The 24,973-nt window shown below is 40.5% G+C and overlaps 1 protein-coding gene across 10 annotated transcripts in view; it reads right to left on the bottom strand.

Moving 5' to 3' along the window:
- Nucleotides 1–24,973, bottom strand: part of MYO1B (myosin IB) — a 181,348-nt gene that overhangs the window by 128,676 nt on the left and 27,699 nt on the right. For all 10 annotated transcript variants that reach the window (XM_003907741.5, XM_021924386.2, XM_021924385.2 and 7 more), the window contains exons 2-3: nucleotides 20,489–20,632; nucleotides 263–378 (exon numbers count right to left, since the gene is read on the bottom strand). In XM_003907741.5, the coding sequence (XP_003907790.1) occupies nucleotides 263–378; nucleotides 20,489–20,623 (251 nt within the window). In that variant the 5' untranslated portion in view covers nucleotides 20,624–20,632. The remainder of the gene's footprint in view (nucleotides 1–262; nucleotides 379–20,488; nucleotides 20,633–24,973) is intronic.

Genomic DNA, 24,973 nt, shown 5'->3' with positions numbered 1-24,973 from the left:
ACTTGCACAGAATTTTGAACAGAAAATATTTTACATCCTGAATCCAAATATTTCAGAAGTGTCTGACGTCAAATGAAGTATTCTGCCTTTTTAAAATTTAAAACAAAGAATAACAATTAAAGTCTTCATACTTTTATCGAACTTTAAAAAAAAAAAACTGACAAAAACATTTTCTGAAACTCAAAAGAGACAGCTGCACACACCTGTCAACTACACATCTCTGGAGTAAAAGAGACACTTAACGCTTTAGTACAGTACTTACATGTGAGGGCTCAGTTCATAAAAATTTCTGTTCCTGTATTCTTCCACTTTCTCTGGTGAATAAATGGGCAAAGACCGGTATGGGTTAACAGATATAACCACACTTCCAATGTATGTCTGCAAAAGAAAGAACAAAACATGCCCATTAGTTAGTACACAAAATGTATTTTAACGTCTTAAGCTTTAGTGTCGTATGGTTTTGACCTTTTAAAATCAACACTAGTTCTGCTTCACCATTCATTGTATACATTTTAAGAACACTTTGCACCTCTGAAGACAGATGGTCAATAATGTCTATTCATTTTGCTGATAAATGGAAAGCATACATTTATATATTTTAAATCCTTTCAAACTATATCTCTGAACTAATTTATGGTTCTAGGTAAGAGTTCTCCAAAGCCCTGTCATATTTTCCACAGATTTTGTTACCAACTACTGCTAACTGTAAGCAAGAGCCATGCTCTCCCTGATTCTGGATAGAGTGATAGTTCCCTTCTTCTCTCATCTTTTTCCACCTTTTCAGTCAACAGTAACCCAGGGTTCCCTTCCTCCCTACCCACACCTCATAGGGCCTTCCCTTTGGCACTGGCCCTCTGCAAGTCTGTCAATCTTTCCACAATGGGCTCAGATCACATTCAATTCAGTATCAGAGCTACAAGTATCTCTGGGACATTCAAACCACATAATCTCATTATATCTAATATAATATAATATCAGAATTTTAGTGTCAAATTTAAATGTACTTTCCAGAAAATACATTTAACATCAACATTTAAATTTAATGTCAAATTTACATTTAATGTAAAATTTAAATGTACTTTCTAAGGGATCAATGCTATATTTTAGCATGCACTAACTTTCTCTCACTGAACTTTAAACCAGAACACAATTTCTCTTCCTTTCTACTTCGACCCTAAATTCCTGGCAGCATCAGTGGTGCTGGTTTAGTTCCTTTTGTGCAATGCCAAGGACAATGCCACAAGCAAAAGTCACTTAACTGTAAATTATCTTGGCAGCTCCATTTTTCCCTTCAGTTTCAACATCATAAAGACAGAAGGGGGAGAAAAAGATGCCAATAAAAGTGGTAAAGTGATAGACTAAGTGATAAAGTGATGAGCGATAAAACTTTTAAAAAGAAAAAGGTTCATAAAGGAAAGAAAGAAACAAGGGGAAAAAAGACCTCCAACTTCCCACCTTTCCAATGTCATCCCACAAAAGGTTGCATTTTTAGAGCAATAAGTTTTTCCAGCATTACCACCACTGGGATTCAAACAGACTGTCAGATTTTTCTAGAAAATTAAACAGAATAGAAAATGAAGGAATGTAGAAAAAAGTCAGAAATGCTGACTTTTTTTTTTTTTTTTTTTTTTTAACAGGGGTCACAATGATATTAATTATGAAGGACTTTCTCCTATCTAGGAAAGCTGAACAGGTTATATATATATAAAAACACACTTTCATCCTGTAAGAATATAATCTTGTCAAGGGTGGACAAAATTGCTGTTGTAAAAGGAGACTCTCAGTTCCCATGTAATTTTTCACATTTATTTCTAACATTCTATCACCAGGACCCAATTAATCTGGCCTGACAAACAATGACAAGACTTTCTCAAGGTTTTCTGGTTGTCCTCACACTGCAACCCACTTGGGAGATGGGAGATGTCTCCCAAGGACAATGTCACAAGCAAACATCAGAAGGGAGGTGCCTGACACTCTTACTTGTCTGAATAGCTTCTAGCTAATACATTAGAATTAGTAGCCTTGGTAAATATGAAAATATAGCCACTGGTTATTTCTTGAACATCTGTTGGTTAAAAAATCAGCCTTCTTTAAGTAGAAAAGTACTGTTTGAATCCTTCTCCCTTTTTAGGTAATTTCTTGAATATAATAGTTTCTAAAATACATTGATTTGCTATTAGCAGAGAAACCACTTACTGAGTTGCTCTTTAAAACCAAACTTCACAGTGGCTAAATTCTTGATGAAAATCTTCCTCTGTGGCATTCTTGCATAGAGAACAAACTCTCTTGCCTCAAATTCAAAATCAAAAACCATAGTAGTAAGTTGTAAGTTTCTCTTTGTTCCATGTGACTGTTATACATACTGAATTACGTGTGTTTGTTTTCCCCCAGCTGCATCTCCATCACCTAGAACAGTGTCTGGTCCACCAGGATGTAAAATAAATATTTGTTAACTAAATGACCAAATCACATGGGGTATGTTCATCACTAATTGGAGGGTACAAGCCACTGAAACACATATAATTACTCCTGCATTGAAATATAACACCAAATATACTCAGTGCTTAGTATTTTAATTAGCCTGTATGCCATGTGTTACTGTCAGAGGTGTTTGAACCAGAGCAACCCCATCTTGAATAGGGGCTGGGTAAAATAAGGCTGGGACCTACTGAGCTGCATTCCCAGATGACTATGCATTCTAAGTCACAGGGTGAGGGAGGAGGTCAGCATGAGATACAGGTCATAAAGACGACGCTGATAAAACAGGCTGCAGTCAAGAAATCAGCTCAAACCCACCAAAACCAAGATGGTGATGAGAACTACCTCTGGTCGTCCTCAGTGCTACACTCCCACCAGTGCCATGACAGTTTGCAAATGCCATGGCAACGTCAGGAAGGTACCCTATATGATCTGAAAAGGGGAGGCATGAATAATCCACCCCTTGTTGCGCATATAATCAAGAAATAACCATAGAAATGGGTCTGCATATGGAGTAGCCATTCTTTATTCCTTTACTTTTTAAATAAACTTGCTTTCACTTTACTGTATGAACTCACCCCAAATTCTTTCCTGCATGAGATCCAAGAACCCTCTCTTGTGGTCTGGATTGGGACTCCTTTCCGGTAACATTACCATTGAACAAATCCCTAAATGTCGTTTGACTCTGGTAGACTGTAAAAACAGCCAGAACAATGCTTTCCATCCCTGCATGCACTTCCCATTTGAAATGTGACTTTGTTACTTTAAAGATAGTTTATTTCTCCACTCCTTGAATTTGAATTTGTCCCCGTGACTTGATTTAACCAAAGGGACGTTAGCAAATGAGACACAAGTAGAGGCCTGAGAAACATTTGTGTATTAGGATGTGTCTCCTTTTTTATGATTGTGGCTGGAAGCCATGATGTGAATGAGCTTCAGCTAGCCTGTCAGAGAGGTCCCGTGGAGAGCTAAGGTATCCTGACCTACAGACTGCTAACTATTAGACATGAGTGAGGCCATCTTAAACCATCCAGCCCCAGTAAGGACACCAGATGCCTAAAGCCACATGAGTGATTCCAGGTGAGATTAGAAGAAAATATACAAAGATAAATTCAGGCTAACTTGCTATCCCAGAGAATCATGAGCCAATAAATGGCTATTGGTGTAAGCCTTAAATTTCCGAGAGGTAGTTTATTACATGGCAACAGTAACTGATACACCTATGTAAACCAAAAATAAAATTCTAAGGCCCCCCAACCATCAGAATGGACTTCCTCCTAAGCCAGGGTATTCTAAAATTTAACCTGAAAGATTGGTTCAGGCCATGATGGGAAGTGGGGGTCGAACATGCCTCATTATACCTCTCCAGCATTAACATCCACACAGACCTTAAGTCTGATAAGAAACGTTTACAATCCATTGTCTCTGAAGTCGGGTACCTGGAGGTTTCATCTGTGTGATAAAACTTTGGCCTTCACCACCTCTTATAGTAACCCACACATTCCTTTCTATTGATAACTCTTTTAAGCAACTGCCAATTAGAAAAAATTTAAATCTACCTATAACCTGGAAGCTTCCCTGCTTCGAGCTGTTCCACCTTCCTAGGCTGAAGTCTCATGTCTGCCTAAAATGTCCCAATCATCTTGGGCGTATGTTCTCAGGATCTCCCAAGGAAGGAGGGCTGTGTTATGGGCCACGCTCACTCAAATTTGGCATAGAATAAATCTCTTTAAATATTTTAGAGTTTGACTCTTTTCATCAATACCTACATGACTCAACAAACTAAAACTGGTGTCAAGCAGGACAAATTTTATCCACCTAAATAAGCAAACACTAAAAGAAACTATGCTTTCTCTCTCCATTCCACTTTATACAGTTCTGATATCCTCTTTATCCTCTAACCTTGAACTCCTAACAGGTTCGTCCTATATATGACCTTTCTGTTTATGGATTTCTTCCTTGAAGTTCTATGTGCATTAGCCAAAAGTTCAAATATTCCTACACGGCCCAGTAGAATAACTCAAATGTTCACAGTCACAACTCTCCTTCCTCTGAGACGCAGAAAGACATTCCTGATAGCAGCTGATTGCTGGGTGGGGTTTAAAATTCTACTCTAGTTTTAGGTAGCTACCAATTCTACATTCAGGTGACTACAGCACCAGATTAAATCTCTTTTTCACGGATCAGAACGATAGTGACCAGACAGTTCATTTTTACATCAATTAACATTTGGACTTGTGAATCAGATGCTTGTTTTTTAACAAACAACTGCATACTATTTACAGTTGGTATTTTCTTATTGCATCGCGCTCTAAAGAGGATGGTAAACCAACCCATTATGAAGTAACCAGCCCAGCCATTTCTGGGCTCACCCCTCCACGTTTCTGAATCTCAGCTCCCCTAAGCCCTCAGGTCCATGCCACCACCAACATGACAATGGAAAGCTCCCTCCATGCCACTGCTCAGGGGGCCAGCCTCTGACACCCAGGAAGGGAAAAGAAAGGAAAGAGACATGGGAGGGAAGAGAAGCAAACAAGAATGAAAGACAAGAAAAAGGGAAAAGGGAGAAGAAAAAAGCTCTACCTTTCTATAATTGGCACATACAGATAGCAAGGCTATACTGCATTTCTCAAGGGCAGACACTGAATCAAGAATGCACAAACATTCTTAAGTCAAAACCATCTCGACCTTCCTATTTCAAGTATCTCTAGCATTCCAAAACAGATGTCTTATAAATAATCAAATAATACTTGAGTGTTCCTAGCATAATCACCATGAAAACAGAGGTCTTTTCTGGAGGACATTCGATCTAGCCACCTCCACTCTCCAGACCACAGTTCAGAAGCCAAAAGAAAAGCCTTTGAGTAGTCAAAATATAACCTAAAGGCCACGTGTTTTATTCTATAAGAAAGTTCTTTCAGAACTCCAATCCTCAGAGATTCTACTTCAATGATGTAGGGAAGGGCCAGGGGTCAGTACTTTTTTAAAAGAGACCCAACATAAACTAATGTGGAACCAGGGTTGAAAACGAATGTCTGTAGCCCTTCCCTTCCAGACTCACAGGACCAGGTTTTACTCTCAATTGCAATAACCTGCTAGTGCTGCTGCTGGCTCATCTTCTACCTCACCTTCCCCTTTAAATACTCCTATGGAATTAATTCTGAAACAAAAGAAAATTCCTTCTAGTCTCACTCTCATTTTAGCCACGTTTCTAATAAACTTGGCATAGTCTCAATAGATTACAGAAAAACTGCAGCAACATCAGAAAATTGGAAGAGGCAAAAAGGGCCGTACTATAGCTGTGTATATTTGAAATGTTTGATTACAACTCGTTATAAGAAATAAAATTTTTGTCACAACCAGGTATGTGTATGTATGTCTATGTGCACACACATAAACAAGATAAAAACCTCACAAAACCAAAAGTACCCTTTACTGTATGTGATACATTCATATTTTTTGTTCGATTCTAATATTTCTTACAAAATTTAAAAAAAACCGGTGGCTCAAGCCTGTAATCCCAGCACTTTGGGAGGCCGAGACGGGTGGATCACGAGGTCAGGAGATCGAGACCATCCTGGCTAACATGGTGAAACCCCGTCTCTACTAAAAATACACACAAAAAAATTAGCCAGGTGTGGTGTTGCATGCCTGTAGTCCCAGCTACTGGGGAGGCTGACATGGGAGGATCCCTTGAGCTCAGGAGTTCAAGCTGCAGTGAGCTATGATTGCACTGCTGCATTCTAGCCTGGGTGACACAGTGAGAGCAGGCTCCCCGAAAAAAAAGAAATTGATTTTTAAAATAAATAAATAGGCTGGGCACGGTGGCTTACGCCTGTAATCCCAGCACTTTGGGAGGCTGAGGTGGGCGGATCACGAGGTCAGGAGATCGAGACCATCCTGGCTAACATGGTGAAACCCCGTCTCTACTAAAAAATACAAAAAACTAGCCGGGCGCGGTGGCGAGCGCCTGTAGTCCCAGCTACTCGGGAGGCTGAGGCAGGAGAATGGTGTAAACCCGGGAGGTGGAGCTTGCAATGAGCTGAGATCCGGCCACTGCACTCCAGCCTGGGCGACAGAGCGAGACTCCGCCTCAAAAATAAAATAAAAATAAAATAAAAAATAAAACAACTGTTGGCCCTAACCCACTAAATGATTTTCATGAGCAATTAATGATATGAAACTTAGAGTTTAAAAACCTGTGCTACACAGCACTCCTTAACCTTTCTTTAGTAGTTGATCCCCTTTGAGATACCAACAGAAGCAATGACTCTTCTCTTTGGAAAAACACACATGCACATCAAAGTCTGCATACATGTGATATACCAGGTTAAGACTCCCTCTGCAAGCAGAGAAACAATGGCCACTAATAGAAAAGGTAGAGTAGTGAGGGACAAAGAAAGAAGAAAATAAGTGAAGTGATGAAGATAATTCAAAAGTATAAAAATATTTGGAGTAAGACCCAACAGCCCCACGGCTTAGCTGGCCCTGACTGCTTTATTATGGCACTAATTGGGAATGCAGGGTAATAATCAATAGCCAAAATGAGTGTACTCTGTTTTTGATGACAAGGATACACGCAATATACTTTAGAACGATATCTAACCCAAAAGTTAAATATTTTAGCACAGCTTTAATATTCTGTGAGTCTCAATAATGTGTAACATTTCTTCGCAAAGGCAGATAAATGAAACATTAGCACACATACACAGAACAGTCAGAATATTTCCAAGTCTGTATATAAAACTTTTTTAAAAGTCAGAATAGTTTTCATATTTCTTCTATCATAATTCTTCCCAGAGTAAGATAGAGATCTTTAGAAGCCCTAAATCCTGAAAGTTTACGTTTCTGTTTCTCATATATTAAAATTTATAATTAACCATAAATTACATGTAAGAAAATCCCATAATGACCTATTTTTGCCATTGTGTATTTTGATGCTTTTTTTGAAATATGAAATTCTCCCAAAACCTATTTTTAAACCTTCTGTTCGCTGGGCTCTAACTAGGCACCCAATCTGTCTACCTACCTGCTTCCTTATTTTCTTCAAGATGAATTTCAGTTATTTGTTTACATGTCTCTGGAGTTCCTGAAAAACTCATCCTCAACCTATTGAACAGCTGGCACAGAATATACACTTACACACCTTTCTACTAAACTACTCCCAAATCCCCAAGAGATAGATACAAATTCTCTATCTTAATGTCCATAACAAAGGAGCACAAAGAAGTTAAGTGATACCACCACATTAGCTAGCAGAAGTGAAATCAAGACAAGGAGACAACAATCTGTTCTCTTTCCATCAGAGCATACAATCCATGCCGTCTGTTAGGCCTGGGAAGCTTTGGTAAAAAGCACACAAGAATGGAGGAAACTTGCATTGCACAATGCCATACAAAGCATCATCAACCTTTGTGTAATAAAGCACTCCTCTGTTAGGCAAAAGCCTCCCATTTTACCACCTAAGAAATCCTTCTACCACCAGAAATAAACAAAACAGGAATGGAAAAGATCTTCTAGTTACAGGGAAAATGTTTGATCTCACCAGAAAAGATTCAATCATAATCATTCTTTAGCTTCAGAGAAATAAATCAGGAACGTGGCGATGTAAAGGCAACATTTATTTAAATATCTTAATATGAATTAGTCTAAAATAACATCAAAGAAATATTAAAGAAGGTATAGGAATCTTCTGCATCTCCAAGAGTCTCCAAGTCATGTTACTTTTGCCTCTAAAGCATTGGGCTAGCGCAAAAGTAATTGCAGTTTTTGCCAAGACTTTCAACGCAAAAATCACAATTGCTTTTGCACCAACCTATAGTTCAAATCCAGGATGGGCCAGGATTCAGGTAAGAATAACCCATCACAAGGCTGCACAATCGCACTGACTGATAGAGAGAGTTTAGGCTACAAACCATTTTACACGCAAGCAACACACTTATTAAGGGCTAACTTTATGCAAAACATCATGTTGGGCATGGCAGGAAAGATATTGAAGTTCCCACTGTTTGTGTGCCTGGGGAGTTTATAATATAGCTTAGGAAGTGAGTCTTTTAGATAGAAAAACATAAAATTTAAGAGTTAACTATTCTAGACATTAAAAGAGATGAAACAGAATGTGATTCCTGGCTAAATGAGCCATCAGTCTGATTATCTTACTGTCTAACGAGCGCTCCAGGGTTAGATAAAGAAAGGTCACTACGAACTGCAGAGGTCCAAGAGAGCTCCAGAGAAGACAGAGAGCTTGAGCGGTCTAAAAGGATGGGCATGATTTGGGCAAAGTAAAGTTCCCCCAAAGAGTGACGTAAGATGTTAGGTTTCAGGTGATAACTGAATGCCACCCAGCCACCACCTTTCTTTCTTCTTCTTCTTTTTTAAGCTAAGTTATCTTCTTCAAAATATATTTTTTTTAAAGTATAATTTGCCAGGGACTCAAACAGGTATCTGCACACCCATGTCTGTAGCAGCATTATTCACCATACCCAAGAGGGGGAAGTAACCCAAGTGTCCAGCAACAGATGAATAGATAAAGAAAATGTAGATACATACAATGGAACATTGTTCAGCCTTAAAAAGGAAGGGAAGTCTGACGCGTGCTACAATACAGATTAAAACACGGGAGAGGCACAAAGGCCTACCCAAACACATACCAAAGACAGAGAATGCAACAGCTTCCCTAAAACAAAGACATCCCCTGAGTAATTACGACTGAAATAAAAAATTCTTACTAAAGACAAGCCAGGAAAAAAAAAGACTGTAGAGGGCTTTGAACTTCACATTAGGATTCTGAGTCCAAAAGCAGTTCTGAAGTGAAAAGTCAGTGGGGGTGAGGGGCTTAGATGACGAAACTGATGGGATTTTGAACGCAGATTATTCTGACCTAAGTATGATGTTTAAGCTCTTTACTCAGATTCCACCTTGGTCGTATCATAATAATAATTCTTCAATGTATTTGAAATACTGTGTAAGCCTTGGCTCCAAATTAGCTGGCAAAATTCTTCAGTTTTGCGTGAACATGGGCACATTATTTAACTTTTCCACGTCCCCAGTTTCCTCATCTCTTTTTTTTTTTTTGAGACAGAGTTTCACTCTTATTGCCAAGGCTTGAGTGCAATGGTGCGATCTCGGCTCACTGCAACCTCTGCCTCCCTGGTTCAAGCAATTCTCCTACCTCAGCCACCCAAGTAGCTGGGATTACAGGTGCCCGCCACCACGCCCAGCTAATTTTTTTGTATTTTCAGTAGAGAGGGGGTTTCACCATGTTGGCCAGGCTAGTCTTGAACTCCTGACCTCAGGTGATCATCCTGCCGCGGCCTCTCAGATTGCTGGGATTGCAGGCGTGAGCCACCGCACCTGGCCTGAGTTTCCTCATCTTTACAAGAAGAAGCATTCTAGCTCCTCCCTCATCTAATTCTGAGGATTAAATGAGGTTGTGTGTCAAAACACCAAACACAGAACCTGACACACAGCAAGCATTCCATAAATATTACCTATTATAATTATATAAATTTAGCTGGGCTCTGCTGGAATCTATTGGCTACTGTAAAGAGCCAAATCAGGACTTGAAAGTCTATATAAAATATGTTAATATCATGGCTAAATTCATTAATGAGTCCTACCATACCAGCATCTTGAAAACTTTTATAAAATGGTCTGTTTTGTTTTGTTTTGTGTTTTGAGACAGGACCTAGCTCTGTCACCCAGGTTGGAGTGCAGTGATGTGATCCTGGCTCACTGCAGCCCCGATTCCCAGGCTCAAGCCATCCTCCCACCTCAGCCTCCTGAATACCTGGGAACACAGGTACACGCCACCATTCCTGGCTAAGTTTTGTATTTTTGATAGAGACGAGGTTTCATCATGTTGCCCAGGCTGGTCTCAAACTCCTCGACTAAAGCAACTGGCCCGCTTCAGACTCACAAAGTGCTGGGATTACAGGCGTTAGTCACAGCGCCCAACCCAAAATGGTCTTTGTATACAGGAAATTGATGAGTTTTCAGATAAGCACATAAGGCATGTCTTAATAAAACTAATATTAAAAGTCTAAGATACTAAGAAAATGACTATACAAGACAAACCAGTGGGAATCCTCAAAAATGACAACATGCTATTCACTCCAATATGAGGAATCTACTTCCTCCTTGGGTCTCAGATCCTGGGAATTTGATCACAAGACATTAAAATGTCATATGCCATGGTGTTTTTAATTAGACATCTGTAAGATTTCCCAAGTTTACTTGCAGATGGCTTCGGTCTTTTTTTTTTTTTTTTAAAGACACAGTATGGTCTACAAAATGCTTTGGTTGTTTTTTAGACATAGTTCAAAACTGTGCAAAATGCCTAAGTAAAAATTACAAGTATAAGGTGAAAAACAGACTTAGGTGTCTATCTGGGCCTTATATTTTTAAAAAAATGTAATTCAGTATATGCATCTCATGTCTCCAGCCTCAGAAACATATTTGTGATGCATATGTAATAGATATACAAAATTGATGCTAATAGCCTAATTTTACAGGGGGAAAGAACTGGAAACATTAGAAGGTTTTAAATAACTTGGCCAAGGTTTCTAAATCAGTGGCAGAAGCAGAGTTTCATCCCAAAGCTCTGCATCAAAGACTATGACAACAGGACAGGGAACAGTGACTTGGTCAGGCTCTTTCAGCTGCTTGGCATCTAGGTCCATTTCCTGTGTTAATGAACTCACGTAGGAACCACTGACAACTATTCCAAGCTATAACAAACCTGGGACCTGAGGGTGATTATGGGTCCAGGACAGCTCTATGAACCAACACAACCCAAGTTTGTGAAGATTTCCTCTCCAGTTCTGGCATCAACGAGCCTCGCCCCTGCCCATGTCTCTGCTTCCCTCCTTGTTTCTTTCATGCCTGCTGCGAGCTGCTTCCCTCACTTTCTACTCCATCAGCTGTCCACTTCAAAGCCTCTTATTAATACGTTCTGTTTTGCCTGTGGCCTATCACGTCCTCCTCTCGACTTCGTCACCCCCAGCATCTGGATCCCATTGGTTTTTTTCTTTTCAGTATTTCTCAATTCAAAGTTTGAGGAAAGAATCTAGCCTTGCTCATCTTTTTATCTAAGTTGTGCCTTAAATCACTGGCCTTGGGTCAGGAACTCATTCAGAGGCCAGGACGTCCCATAAACCGTGGCTGCTGACGGTGGCCGCAAGTTTGTCAGGCACAGTCTCTGCTGCCTAGTCCAAGACGTGCCTACACTACCATCATATTATACTCTTGTTCCTGGGCTGCAGCCAGTCATTTCAGACTATGAATTAAAGAACTATATATGAGTTCAATGCCACGCTGAAATACTGGCTAAAAATATCACCTCAGGCAGTCTTTATTTTAGAGCAGGATAATACAATACTGCCATATCTTCGTTGAGACAAACTGTATCACGAGACAAGTATTTTCCAAATATATACCATTCTCCAGACTTTATAAAACTCTCTTAACTAAGATACAGCATGGTCCTGTGTTAAAGGGATAATACTTGCAATACATCTTTAAAATAATATTTCTATGGTTAATTGAAAGTAGTAATGTAACAAAAATGAAATCTGCTATGAAACACAGGAACTGCTATGAAAGGAATACAGAAAGAGGCAAACAAGTAGGCAGGGAAGGGGAGAAGAGAAAGAATCTAACTAATGAAAATATCAGGGTCTTGGCTAGGCTTGGTGGCTCACGCCTACAATCCCAGCACTTTGGGAGGCCGAGGCTGGCGGATCACTTGAGGCCAGGAGTTCAAGACCAGGCTGGCCAAAATGGTGAAACACTGTTTGTACTAGAAGTACAAAAAAATCAACCAGGTGTGGTGGCATGTGCCTGTAATCTCAGCTACTCAGGAGGCTGAGGCAGAAGAATTGATTGAACCCAGGAGGCGGAGGTTGTAATGAGCCAAGCGGAGATTGTAATGAGCCGAGATGGTGCCACTGCACTCCAGCCTGGGGGACAGAGCAAGACTCTGTCTCAAAAAAAAAAGAATATATCAATGTCTGAAACCCTGAAGAAAAGTGATTCTGATTTCCAAGTTTTTCAGACAGTCGGGGCACCTATCATGCACTCCACTTCCATCACATGATAGGCACTGGACTAAGATGTCCCTTAATCCCTACCACAACTCAACAAGATAAGTACCATGATGACCATTGATGGGTGAGAGAACCTCTATTCCTTACAGTGGTCACAGTGACTGTAAGTCACCAAGGTTCAAACAGGTCTGTCAGCCAAAAGCTCACACCTTTCCCAGTATGCCATGTCATTTCACCCTCCACTCCTTCCAAAGCAGAATTTGAACAACAAAATAGCCTCTCTTTAGAAATTAGGATTATTAAAATTTTTCTGCACTATGGATATACAACAGACACAGATGCATGTGTAGAGGGGACAGTTGAACTGGCCACAGAATTAACTGACCATGTGTCCTCTCTGCTGAACTGCTTTCTCTTCCTCCTCTCTCTTGTGCTCATAAAGGCTAAGGACCATGTGCAGCTGTCAGTTACTTGCCATCCTGTGACCATGATGAAATATAATCTCCTCCCAGTATCTTCTCCCAACCTCCACAGTGGGGAAAAATCATTGTCACGGCTGCTATCACCTTTCCTTTGACTTGAGAGCACCATGTAATGATCACCTTTGACTTTAGAAATGAATGTCCTTGCTCCATGTCACGCTGGTTCATGTCACTGCACTGTTGAGCAGCTCAACACATGGCAGGAATACTGATTATCATTTCAATTATTTGTCCAGGTCATTTTCAGATTGCCTTGTTCCAAACCTACACATTCTTCAATATCATACCCAATTATTTTGAAAATTGAAAGGGCTTCTGTATCAGTAGTATCCTTTGATGCTCACAGCAACCATGGAAAGTTAGCAGGACTATCATTAAGAGCATGGACTCTGCAGCTGGACTTCCTGGGTGTGAATTTCAGCTCCATCACCTACTCACTATGTGACCTTGGACAGTTACTTAGCCTTTATGAGCCTCAGTTTCCTCATATGTAAAATGAAGATAATTTAAAAACCTACAGTACATAGGACTCTAGTGAAAATTAAATAATACATGTAAAGTGCTTAGAACAGCAGCTGGTATCAATAAGGAAATAAAAAATGTCCTTTGTTATCATTTATCATTTTACCCACCAATAAGAAAACAGTCTCCAAGGAGTTAACTTGTCCCAGGTCTCACTAAGTGGCAGGGCCAGGACTAGACATTAAGTTTTTGCTTCTTAGTGCCACCATACTGCTTCCAAAAGATCTGACGTCAGGTTTTAATTTCTTACAAATCAAACCTTAGGTTTAGCTTCAACCAGAATATTTAAGTTAATGCACTGTAAGTATTATACAAATATTTCAAGTCCTATACAGTGCCTCCATGATGAAAAAACTCTCTAAGTTTGGTAAACAACAAATATGTGTCAACTTTGAAAATTCTAAGAGGACCGTTTGACCCAGCCATCCCATTACTGGGTATATACCCAAAGGATTATAAATCATGCTGCTATAAAGACACATGCACACGTATGTTTATTGAGGCACTATTCACAACAGCAAAGACTTGGAATCAACTCAAATGTCCATCAATGATAGACCGAATTAAGAAAATGTGGCACATATACACCACGGAATACTATGCAGCCATAAAAAAGGATGAGTTCATGTCCTTTGTAGGGACATGGATGAAGCTGGAAACCATCATTCTCAGCAAACTATCGCAAGAACAGAAAACCAAACACCACATGTTCTCACTCATAGGTGGAAATTGAACAATGAGATCACTTGGACACAGGAAGGGGAACATCACACACCAAGGCCTGTTGTGGTGGAGGGGAGGGACAGCATTAGGAGATATACCTAATGTAAATGATGAGTTAATGGGTGCAGCATGCCAACATGGCACATGTACAAACCTGCAGGTGGTACACATGTACCCTAGAACATAAAGTATAATAATAAAAAAAAAAAAAAGAAAATTCTAAGAGGAAGAAATTTTCCAATCACCAAAGGTTGTAGGAAAGTTTGCGTGAGTTAAAGCTGGCAAGTTATTAGCAAAAATGACTGTCCAAGAGATAGACTGTGCTCAGAAATTAGACACATTTCCCTTCACCCTCATGATTTGCTGTTTTTCAACAGCTTTATCTAGGCTTCTAAAGCTGTGCCTCCATTTCCAACACCAAAGCTACACTCTGGAAGGCACACACAATTTGTTCTCAATGTTTACCTTAATGGTCTACCCTGGCAGCGATAAGAGTAAGCTGAGCACTACTGATGGTAAACCACTCACATACAACCAAGTCTAGGCATTCCATGTTAACAGGGCTGGGATCCCTCCTCCTTCCTTCCCTACCTCATCCAGGTGGGATTAAAGGTGGCATTAAAGATTGCTCTTGTTCCACGTAAACTCTGTTGGGTCTGGATTACCTGGGTAAAGGTCTGCCCGTCTAGATAAAAGAGAACCTCCTCCTACTTCCAACTCTAGAACAAGAAAATTAGTTTTTAATCACCCAACATAATCTTGAAGATTACACATCATTCTATTAATTACTGTTCACTCTGGGAATGGGCCTGTGGTACTGAAGGAAGAAAACTACATTTTTATGACATGCCTGGCTGTACTATTTGACACTTTTTTTTCCAAAAGCATTTGTTATTTTGTAATTTAAAAAACCTTTAAAGGAAAATTTTATAAGGAATAAAACTTGGAGAACAGGGCTGAGCAGCAGGAATAACACTCAGGTGGTTGTCTGAACTCCAGTCCTGCTCTCCGCCAACACCACCATGAGCCTGCAAAAGGTTCAAGCCTCAGATAAGATTGCAGCCCTGCTGAAACCTTGACTACAGCTGGGAAAATCCTGAATAGAGGACTCAGCTAAGCCAGACCCCAACTCCTGACCCCGGGCATAGCAAGATAATGTACGTATGTTATTCTAAGTTGGTAAGTCTGCACACTTTGTTTTGTAGCAAGAGAAAACGGCTACTCCATCTATGCCAGATTCCCAGAGATAGAGATTATACCCATAGGGTGGAATTTTCATGTGTATAAATGAAAAGTGGGTTTGAAATTTCAAATAAATGTGTTAATCTGTATTGTTTTCATTAACTTTACAATATTTTAAATCAAATATATGGCACTTATATCTTGAGTATCTTTCATAAAAGTATCTAATCTCATCCTTCTGGGAATCCTAATTCTATTATTAACTTCTAAAACTTAAGACAACTTTTCCTATACTTTTAAAGTAGTCACTCTCAAACTACAATTAGTTTCACACAAGATCCAAAACTTAGACTAACTCAGGTCCCTATATCTAATGATTCCCCAATCTTGCAATTCAGATAGAAAACAAACTAAATTTACAGGTCAGCACCAAATATACTTCTCGTCAGAGAACAGACACCTTGGGTTCTCTGGTTTCCAAATTTGTACTGGGCCTTGTTCTTGCCTAAATTGTAGCTTTCCTGTTCCTGAATAGAACCACAGTCCTGACCAGTCACCCTAAAAACAGAACATGTCTGGCCGGATCTCAGCTCTGCCATCTCCTACATCACAATAAAAGTCCACATGAAATCCTGCTACCATCCATCTGGCCTGCGGGCAGGGGAGGGGAGGCCGGAAGAAGGTCTGACAAAGGACAGAAAGCAAACAGAAAAGCAGTGCTCAGGAATGTCACGACCAGCATTTCCCAGCCATTGACCCCACAGAGCCTGCCAGACCAAATGGCACGTCCTGCTGCTGGGCCCAGCTTGAACCACACTCCGCCAAGATGGAGGAATAAAAAGCAACTAGAGTCTCTGACCCTGTGTGCTGCACCATCACTTCAGCGTCTCACCTGATCCTCCTCCATCTCCAACTGAATAGCCCAAAGCCCTAACTGCGAAGACCGCGTCACTATCTGCCACTGTCCCAGATTTAGAGACTCAACCAGGCCACAAATGGCTATGAACCAATCCAGTGCTATTTAAGCAAGTGTGTCAACCCACCTCAAAGTGAAGAACAGATATTTCTGGAGCATGCAACTTACTCAAAGAAGGGTTACAAGGGGTATATTAGTTTAAAACAACCCATCTGCACTAGAGAACAGAATAAAGCTTTGAATTACATTTGAAAGTAAAGATTTCAGCAAAATTTCCCTAAAGCAGACAGACTTCAACCATGCTCCAGAGTCCCTGGGGGAAGCTGTTTACTCTTCTCTGCCATTAGAAGTTTACCAGTAGAAAAGTCTGAGAAGCAAGCCATTGGGTGCACTTGAAACCTAGAACTCAAGTGACCAACGCTTCCCATGGACACATCCTTTAACATGACAGCAACATCAAAAAAGCCACTTCATTACAGAATTCCCTACCAAACCGGTGAGGAGTTCACAGTGAGTGGGCTCCTCGGCATCCATTGCCCCTTTTCTCTTCTTAGTGTGTGTATAGATACATTTGGATGGGAACCCACTCCCTCACATACAGCCTATCTACTTTGGAAAAACCTGGTTCAACTCCAATCTTAAACACCATTTTCTTAAGTCGCTCAGGTCATGCCATTGCCAGGCCACAGTCAATGGTTTGAGGAGGGAGTGTGACTCCGGCAGCTTAACCAGGGTAAATCTCAGGACTCTGACTTGGAATGCCAGAAGAGAAGCACTGCCTCTTCTAGCCAGCACGGTGCGGGAATGCAAAGCCTGGAACGCTGCAGCTGGTTGCTACTATGAAGCCTCAGAACGAAGAAACAGCCAAGGAAGGCAAAGCAGACAGTAAGTCACAAAGTCCTTAGTGATACCAATGAGTCACTAAATCAAACCAATTCTGAAAGCAAAATGACTTCTGGACTTTCAGGTGAATAGATATGGGTGTGATGGCCACTTGCAAAAAGCACATTCTAACACAACCTGACATTTCCGACTAACTCCAGAATGCCTCGTTCTACCCAGAGCTTCAGGTTTATTACGACAGGATGACAATAGTCTACTTCCAGGGTCAGCTGCTGCAGATCCAGAGGATCACTAGGGGTTGTGGATGTTTTAGAGAGTCGATAACTCATTCCCAGGGGCAAAGCAATCCCTCATGAGAGCTCTGGGAAGGTACAGACTATTTTTCATTTCTAGATATGTTGGAGGAGGGAGGGGAAGAGGAGATGGATGGCAGGATGTTAGAACTGAACCCCCCGATTTAGAGCTGGTTCACATAGGAGATTGCTGAGGCTATGGGTGTACCCAGAGTTCAAAAGTCTGGGGCAAGGGTCTTTCTGTTCACTGGCCCCCTTATTAGATATAGCTCTGAACATACAACACTGTTCAATATGCTCACATGATGGATTATCCCTAGACAGTCACCCACTTTTACAACATAAAATGAAGCTATAAGACCATAAAAGATTTTTTTTTTATTAACTGCATCTTCTTTTTCTTGGAAAGAACTGAAAAACAGAGAGAAGTACAAGAGAGTAAAATGTTACATGTCATATTAACTTAGCCTTGGGCACCAAGCTAGACAATTTTGCAGCAACCCATGAACAAAAGCAAAGCAGGAGTATTATCAGAATAAGAGCCAGAAAGAGATTTCCCCAGGGAAGGATACATGGCATGTGGGGCTGGACAGCGCGGTACTCAAATTTATCATGCAGCTTTTTTTTTAATTACAAAAGCAATATATGCTTGACTTAAGTCCTACAATACAGAGGTCTAAAAGAATAACCTTCCCTGTCCCCATGCCCTATCCCAACCCACCCCACTATGGTACCCAAAGGTAACACGCCTGTCTCTCTGTACATACAAATACATACAAACATATGTATATATTCATAAACCCCCACACACACCTTTTACAAAAGGATCATACTATACACATTACAAAGGCACACATCTCATAAAAAACATTAATTGATATGACTATCCGGAAGCGGAAATCAATTTTCTGCTTTTGTTTTATAACCAGAAAGGGCGTTTAGAAAATAAAATTACATAGAGCTGAAATCCAGACATTTCGTCTGCTAAAGACTCATGAATGTTAACACTTGGCATTCTGTTAAAAAGGTGATTGTTTTATTTTTAGTGGCCACAACAAATCAGGTATTTGAATGCACGTAATGTTCTACTCTCCATTTAAAAGTGAATTGTGCTTCTCAGAGCCAAAAAGAAAAATGATCCGTAACATTAGTTACAATATAATTGATTCTGCCTATCTCCATCTCAAAGACCAATGTTTAAAGTCTGTCTTTTATCTGATATCAGACCACACTTTCAATTAAAGCTGCAGAACCCCCAGCTTTCCCACCTGAACGCAGAACTGCTACACTTGGAGGGAAGGTGACACCAGGCGGCACTGCCAAGCCAAACAATGCCATCCCCTGCTCTGCAGCAGCGTTTTATACCTTTTCCATTTGGATCAGCACTTTAAATAATCACATCTCTGAACTGTAAACACACTTCAGTTTAGTATCCAGGTATCAAATTAAGACTCCAAAAGCAGTATTCACATGCCTCATATTACCATCAACCTTCCCCCATCTCCACCAATACAAATTGAGAAGAACGAAAAGGTCAATTCCTAGATGACGACTACTCTCTCATAAATAACTTACTCAAAATCATCCTTGAAACATGGTTGGTGCTGTGGTCTCAATGTTTCCATCTCCCTAAAGTTTATATACTGAAAGCTAGTCACCAATGTCATGTTCTAGGAGGTGGGGCTTTGAGAGGTGACTAGGTCATAAGGAAGAGCTCTCGTGAATGGGATTAGTGCCCTCATGAAGGAGTATTCCTCTTCCGACACGTGAGGACACAGTGTGAAAGCACCATCGATGAACCGGAAAGCAGACCCTCACCAGACATTGAATGTGCCAGCCCCTCCATCGTGGACTTCCCAGACTCTAGAACTGTTGAGAAACACATTTCTGTTGTTTATAAGCCACCTAGCTTATGGTATTTTGGTATCACAGCTCCAACAGATGAAGAGAGTTGGCTATCTAGAAAAGAGAGCTATCTATGATACAAAATAATATAGCTGATAATTTGCATATAATTTTACAAAACATATTAGTTCCACAAAAGTTATAACTGATCCTACTTGTATCACTGTATATTATCTCTTTTATTTATTTATACTTCCTCCCTAGAATGATAGACAGAAAAATATTAAGCATGCCCAATAATCCAGTTCTTCTCCATGCACAGATGCACATTTTAAAAAGGAGGAAAGGAACTCAGGAAGTGAGGCAGAGTCCACTAAAACTCCTCCCATCCAATACATTCTGTTTCCTTCTCAGCTGCAGGTACAGGGAATCAATGCCTCATTTCTTTGGTTAATTAACAGCACACCTTTACTTCTACAGATGCTTTATGCAAACTCCAGAAAAGCTGCAAATAAATGTATTTTTTATTCATGTTTTAAAAATATTTAGAGAACCTGACCCTGTGAAATCCTTTATAAAGACTTTTTACAACAGGAAATTTTCTCCTATTATTGCATATACATATTTATGCTTCTGTTTTTCTATATGGCAATAGACTTTTGTATAGCAGGACATGACTATGGCCAAATCTTCAGGGACCAAGCACATATTATTATCTGATAATCTGCTCCTGTCCCTACTAACTACAGATGTCGAGAAAGTTTATGTCTTTTTTGACAGTTTACTGTCTTGCATTTCAATGAGTAGCTTCTCCCTGATTAGACTTTGTTAATCTTATGAAGGTATCCAAGAAGATGCCTATGGATTTCAAAATTCCTTCTAAATTCCTCAGAGGGCAATATCCTACTTGCTTTAGAATGCCCCCAACATCCACTACAATAGTTGCACACAGTTGATCATAGAAAGCAGACTGACTTGTCTAATCCACATTACTCATGCGCCAAATCAGAAAAAACTCAACTCTTTATGAGGGTATAAGCAAATATCGCTGGACTCAAACAGAGAGAAAAAAGAAAGAAGAGTCTGAGGAAGAAAAGACAGCTCTCTGGCACAAAATACAAAGTCTAAACACTACAGATGACCTTCATGTGTACTTACGTATATTTCACTGTGGTCAAAGCGCTTCTTGAGGTTGTTGATGAAGGTCTCCTCATTGAGAGGTTCTAAAAGAACCATATCCCCAACTCCAATCATATTGTCCAGAAGTGATGTTTTCACCTCCATTTTGGCCATGGTCTCCAGCTGTAGGAGAGAGAGAAAGGGGTCAATTTAAATGAGCAAAATAATTTCAAATAGGTTCTTGGCACTACTGCAGAAATCCAACACTGGTAGTTCCAAATGACTCTCACCAGCCTTAAAAAATGTCATAACCTCTCCTACCTATGAACTACTTCAGGAGCCTCTGACTTGGCTGCAGCTGCTGCCCCATTTGCCAACCTGCTGCCACAAATGAACCTCCTTCCCAGTCCATCCTCCCTAGTAAAGTCCACCTACAGAAAAAGCCACTAGAAAGCCATGGTCTTCTCCCCAGCAGAGAGTCGCAAAACTCCAGGGGGGAAAAAAAAACCAACCCAACTCCACTTTCCCTCAGCCCTTGTGTACCAATGTCAGTCTATATGAACCTGCTTCCTCGAAGATGATAAAAAATGATGTTGCTAACATTTGTTATCTATTTGCCACATATCAGACACTATACCAAGAACTTTACATTAATTTAACCCTCACAATAACTCTATGAGGTAGGTAGTGTTATTCCCACTTTAACATAAGAAAATTGAAGCTCAGAGATTATGAAACTTGCTATGGTTACTTAAAAATGTTTTGCATTTGATGTGAAAGAACTCAATCACCACGTCTAACAAGGCATCTACGGGAGGAAATTTCATTCCAGACATTCAATACTGACATATAAAGAAAAGAACACAACCCACTTGTAAATCACAGGCTGCCAGTATAACATAACCTGCTAAAAGTGGCCTCCACGTTCTTAATTCTCGTTCCAACAGACATGCTACTATAACAGCAGGATCAAATTAACATGCAGGAAACAGACAAGAAATACTACAGTTTCCCTTTGGCTCAATGTGAAAATCTACCAAGCGGAAACAGAGGCACCCTACAGAGGCAGCATTCCACCCTGCTACTAATGTGCATGGTGCCACCCAACAGCAGAATGCTAATCCCCATGGCTTCCAATCTGATCACTATTACGAGTACTAAAAATCTTTCAAATTTCTGAGCATAGGAGTGTGTGGGATATGTGTGTGTGCACACATGTGTCTGTATTACTTTTCCTAATATTACCAGAACTAAATGGTAAAACTAAATTCATCTGGGCCTAAGTGTTTCCAAGGTAGAAGTCAGTTTTATATAACTTCAGTGTGCTGATACTCAATCACACTTCAGAATACTAATAAATGCTTACATATATGCCTGCCCCTGATAATGAGTGGAAAGGACATTTGATTCTTCCTATTAAGGAGTCACTCCAGCACATTATGTCTTATAAAGGTTGGTGTCCTTACTGAAATCTCAGCAACTTAAACAAATGTCCTCCAATTCTAGTCTAGAACATCCAGTAGGTCTTGCAGAGGCAACAGAAACTACATGTAGTCGGTCTGGTTTAAAGAGAACTGGGGGGAGGAAAAAAAAAGAGAACTGGGAAGGGCTAGTAATTAAGAAATTCATTATTACTAATTACTAGCAATTTATATGAACCCACAAACATATCCTTTTTTACTGATCCTATTAAAACAAGTTTTTGGCTACGAAAAGCCAAAAAAAGAGAGACTAAGATGAATTTATGAGAGGTTCTCCCATAAATAACAAAATAAGGAAGTATTTAACATTAAAAAGAAAAACAATAGAGTAACTTTTTTGTTACTGTATGTTTTTTATAATTTTATGCCAAATACACCTGGAACGAAAAATCCCAGATAGGCCAGGTGTGGTGGCTCACGCCTGTAATCCCAGCACTTTGGGAGGCTGAGGCAGGTGGATCATGAGATCAGGAGTTCAAGACCAGCCTGGCCAAGTTGGTGAAACCCCATCTCTACTAAAAATGCAAAAATTAGTTGGGCATGATGACAGTGCCTGTAATCCCAGCTACTAGGGAGGCTGAGGCAGAGAACTGCTTGAACCCGGAAGGCGGAGCCTGCAGTGAGCCGAGATTGCTCCACTGCAATCCAGCCTGGGCAACAGAGTGAGACTCTGTCTCAAAAAAAAAAAAAAGAAGAAAAAAGAAAGAGAAAGAAAGAGAAAAGAAGGAAGGAAGGAAGGAAGGAGGGAAAGGGAAGGGGAAGGGGAAGGGGAGGCAGAAGCGGAAGTGGAAGGAGAAGGGGAAGGGTAGAAAGGAAAGAAAGAAAGGAAAGAAAGTTAAGAAAGAAAGGAAGGAAGAAAGGAAGAAAGAAAGAAAAGTCCCAGATATCACTAAAACCCAACAACGTCGGCCCAAAGAATTGCTCTGTATATTTTGAAGTTGGCCGGGCTCTGCTCAGAACAAAACTGGTGGGGGTGGGAGGCACGTGGCATGCTATGGAAATGCAGCAGGAGCCACAGAGACGGTGGAGCCAGAGCCAGAGTCCACAGAAGGACTTACACAGGGAGAGGACCATTTGTCACAATAAATTTGTCCACAATAAATTAACATTTGAATCAAAGTTCAAGTTCTCAGGCTCATGTAATGCCAAAAGCACTCTAGCTGCCATGCATTACATATAATTTGGCAGATGAGGGAAGAAGGCATAGGGATTAAGGGGGAAATCAACCTGAGAAGGGTTTCAAAAATAACTACCTCAAACCAGCAATTTAAATTAAGCAAAGAGGAACTCTGCCCTGGGGTGGATTCCTGTATATAGTCTATTTATAGGAACAGCTGCAGAAAGACAACACAGGTTCCCTGCAGGTAACAATAATTAAGCAGCCAATCTTTCTCTGTAATTACCCGCTTCACCATCTTTCCAATGGAAAGATGGTGAAGCGGGTAATTACAAATTTATATCTTTACACCTCATCCCAACTTTCTAATCCAAAGAGGAATAGAGGGCAAAATAAATGCTGAGTTATGGGTACCTGGTAAAAAGTGAAGACCTCTGAAAATTGTATTTTGCAAACCAAAGCCACACTGAAAAGGTGACACCAAGAGTCATTGAGTCATGCAAACAGTTTTGCTTTGTTTTGCTTATATTTTTAGCATTTAGGGACGTTGGGAGAAGATCCAGTGACAGCCTACCTCATTCTCAAGGTAAAAATAGGACACTAAGGAAACGGTATGGGGTCCTTCCATATCTTCCTACAGTGGTTTCTGGTATTGTGACCACCATCTCTAGCCTTGGTTTGGCTCACTTTGACATCTCAATGAAATTAGTTGGTATATTTGCTCCACCAAAAGGATTCATTTGTTTTTTCTCTGAAGGAGCTATGTGCTTACCACAGGCACAAGTTTTAGAATCTCTTGCTAACTCCACATTTCCATAAACCATCAGAAGAATTCACATGGGGCTCTAGGGAGAATTAATGGGAATGTATGTAGAGCACTGGGGATACTTTTTGTTGGACACATACTGTTATAGATCTACCTCCTCCCTTCCAAGAGCCCCCACAGGAATCCATGCGGTTCTGGGGAAACCAATTCTACCCAAGTACCAAAAATGAGCATGTGATCTAAGCTAAGTCAATGAACATATTCTCATCTTCTAGCCACTGTAACTGATTCAAGCCTGGACATGTGAATGAGCTTGAGACCGTGGCTTGTAATAGTAGGACAAAGGTTCTCTGTCTCTGGATGGCGTGACTTGCAAACATGACACTTGGAATTACGGCAGCCATCTCTACTTTCATGAGGAGAGTTGGTAGGAAGAGGAAGATGACACATGGAGGAGGACAGGGCAAGAAAATTAGCTAGAATTGGCCAGGCGCGGTGGCTCACGCCTGTAATCCCAACACTTTGGGAGGCTGAGGCGAGTGGATCGTTTGAGGTCAGGAGTTTGAGATCAGCCTGGCCAACATGGTGAAACCCTGTCTCTACTAAAAATACAAAAATTAGCCGGGCGGTAGTGGCGCACCCCTGTAATCCCAGCTACTCAGGAGGAGGCTGAGGCGGGAGACTTGCTTGAACCCGGGAGGGGGAGGTCGCAGTGAGGTGAGATCGCACCACTGCACTCCAGTCTGGGCAACAGAGTGAGACCCTGTCTCAAAAGAAAAAAAGAGAAAGAGAAAATTACCTAGAATTATTAGTGCTGGAGCCCTGATGACATCCCAAACTTCTGGATCAAACTGCACTTGAAGCTTGCCCCCATCTCTCAAGTTTTCAGTGATGTAAGCCAATTAGTTCTTTTTATTGTCTAAGCTGTTTGAGTTGGATTTTCTATTATTTGCAACAAAAAAGCATTTTACCTAGTAAAAGACTGGTACCAGTAAGTGAAGTGTTCTAAATAACACACCAAAAAGCAAAAACTGGCTGATCTAAGGCACAGGCTGGAGGGCATGAGGACCTGCTGTCTTGGACTGACAAGATAATCATCTTTGCTATTTAATAGTGAAAGAGTGGACTAAACCATGGTCCATTGTATCTTGAGACTTGGA

The sequence above is a fragment of the Papio anubis genome, chromosome 10 (genome assembly GCF_008728515.1).
Source record: "Papio anubis isolate 15944 chromosome 10, Panubis1.0, whole genome shotgun sequence".
In the NCBI taxonomy this organism is placed as follows: Eukaryota; Metazoa; Chordata; class Mammalia; order Primates; family Cercopithecidae; genus Papio; species Papio anubis.
The sequence above is the reverse complement of the archived record's forward strand: the minus strand, read 5'-3'. Positions and strand labels throughout refer to the sequence as shown.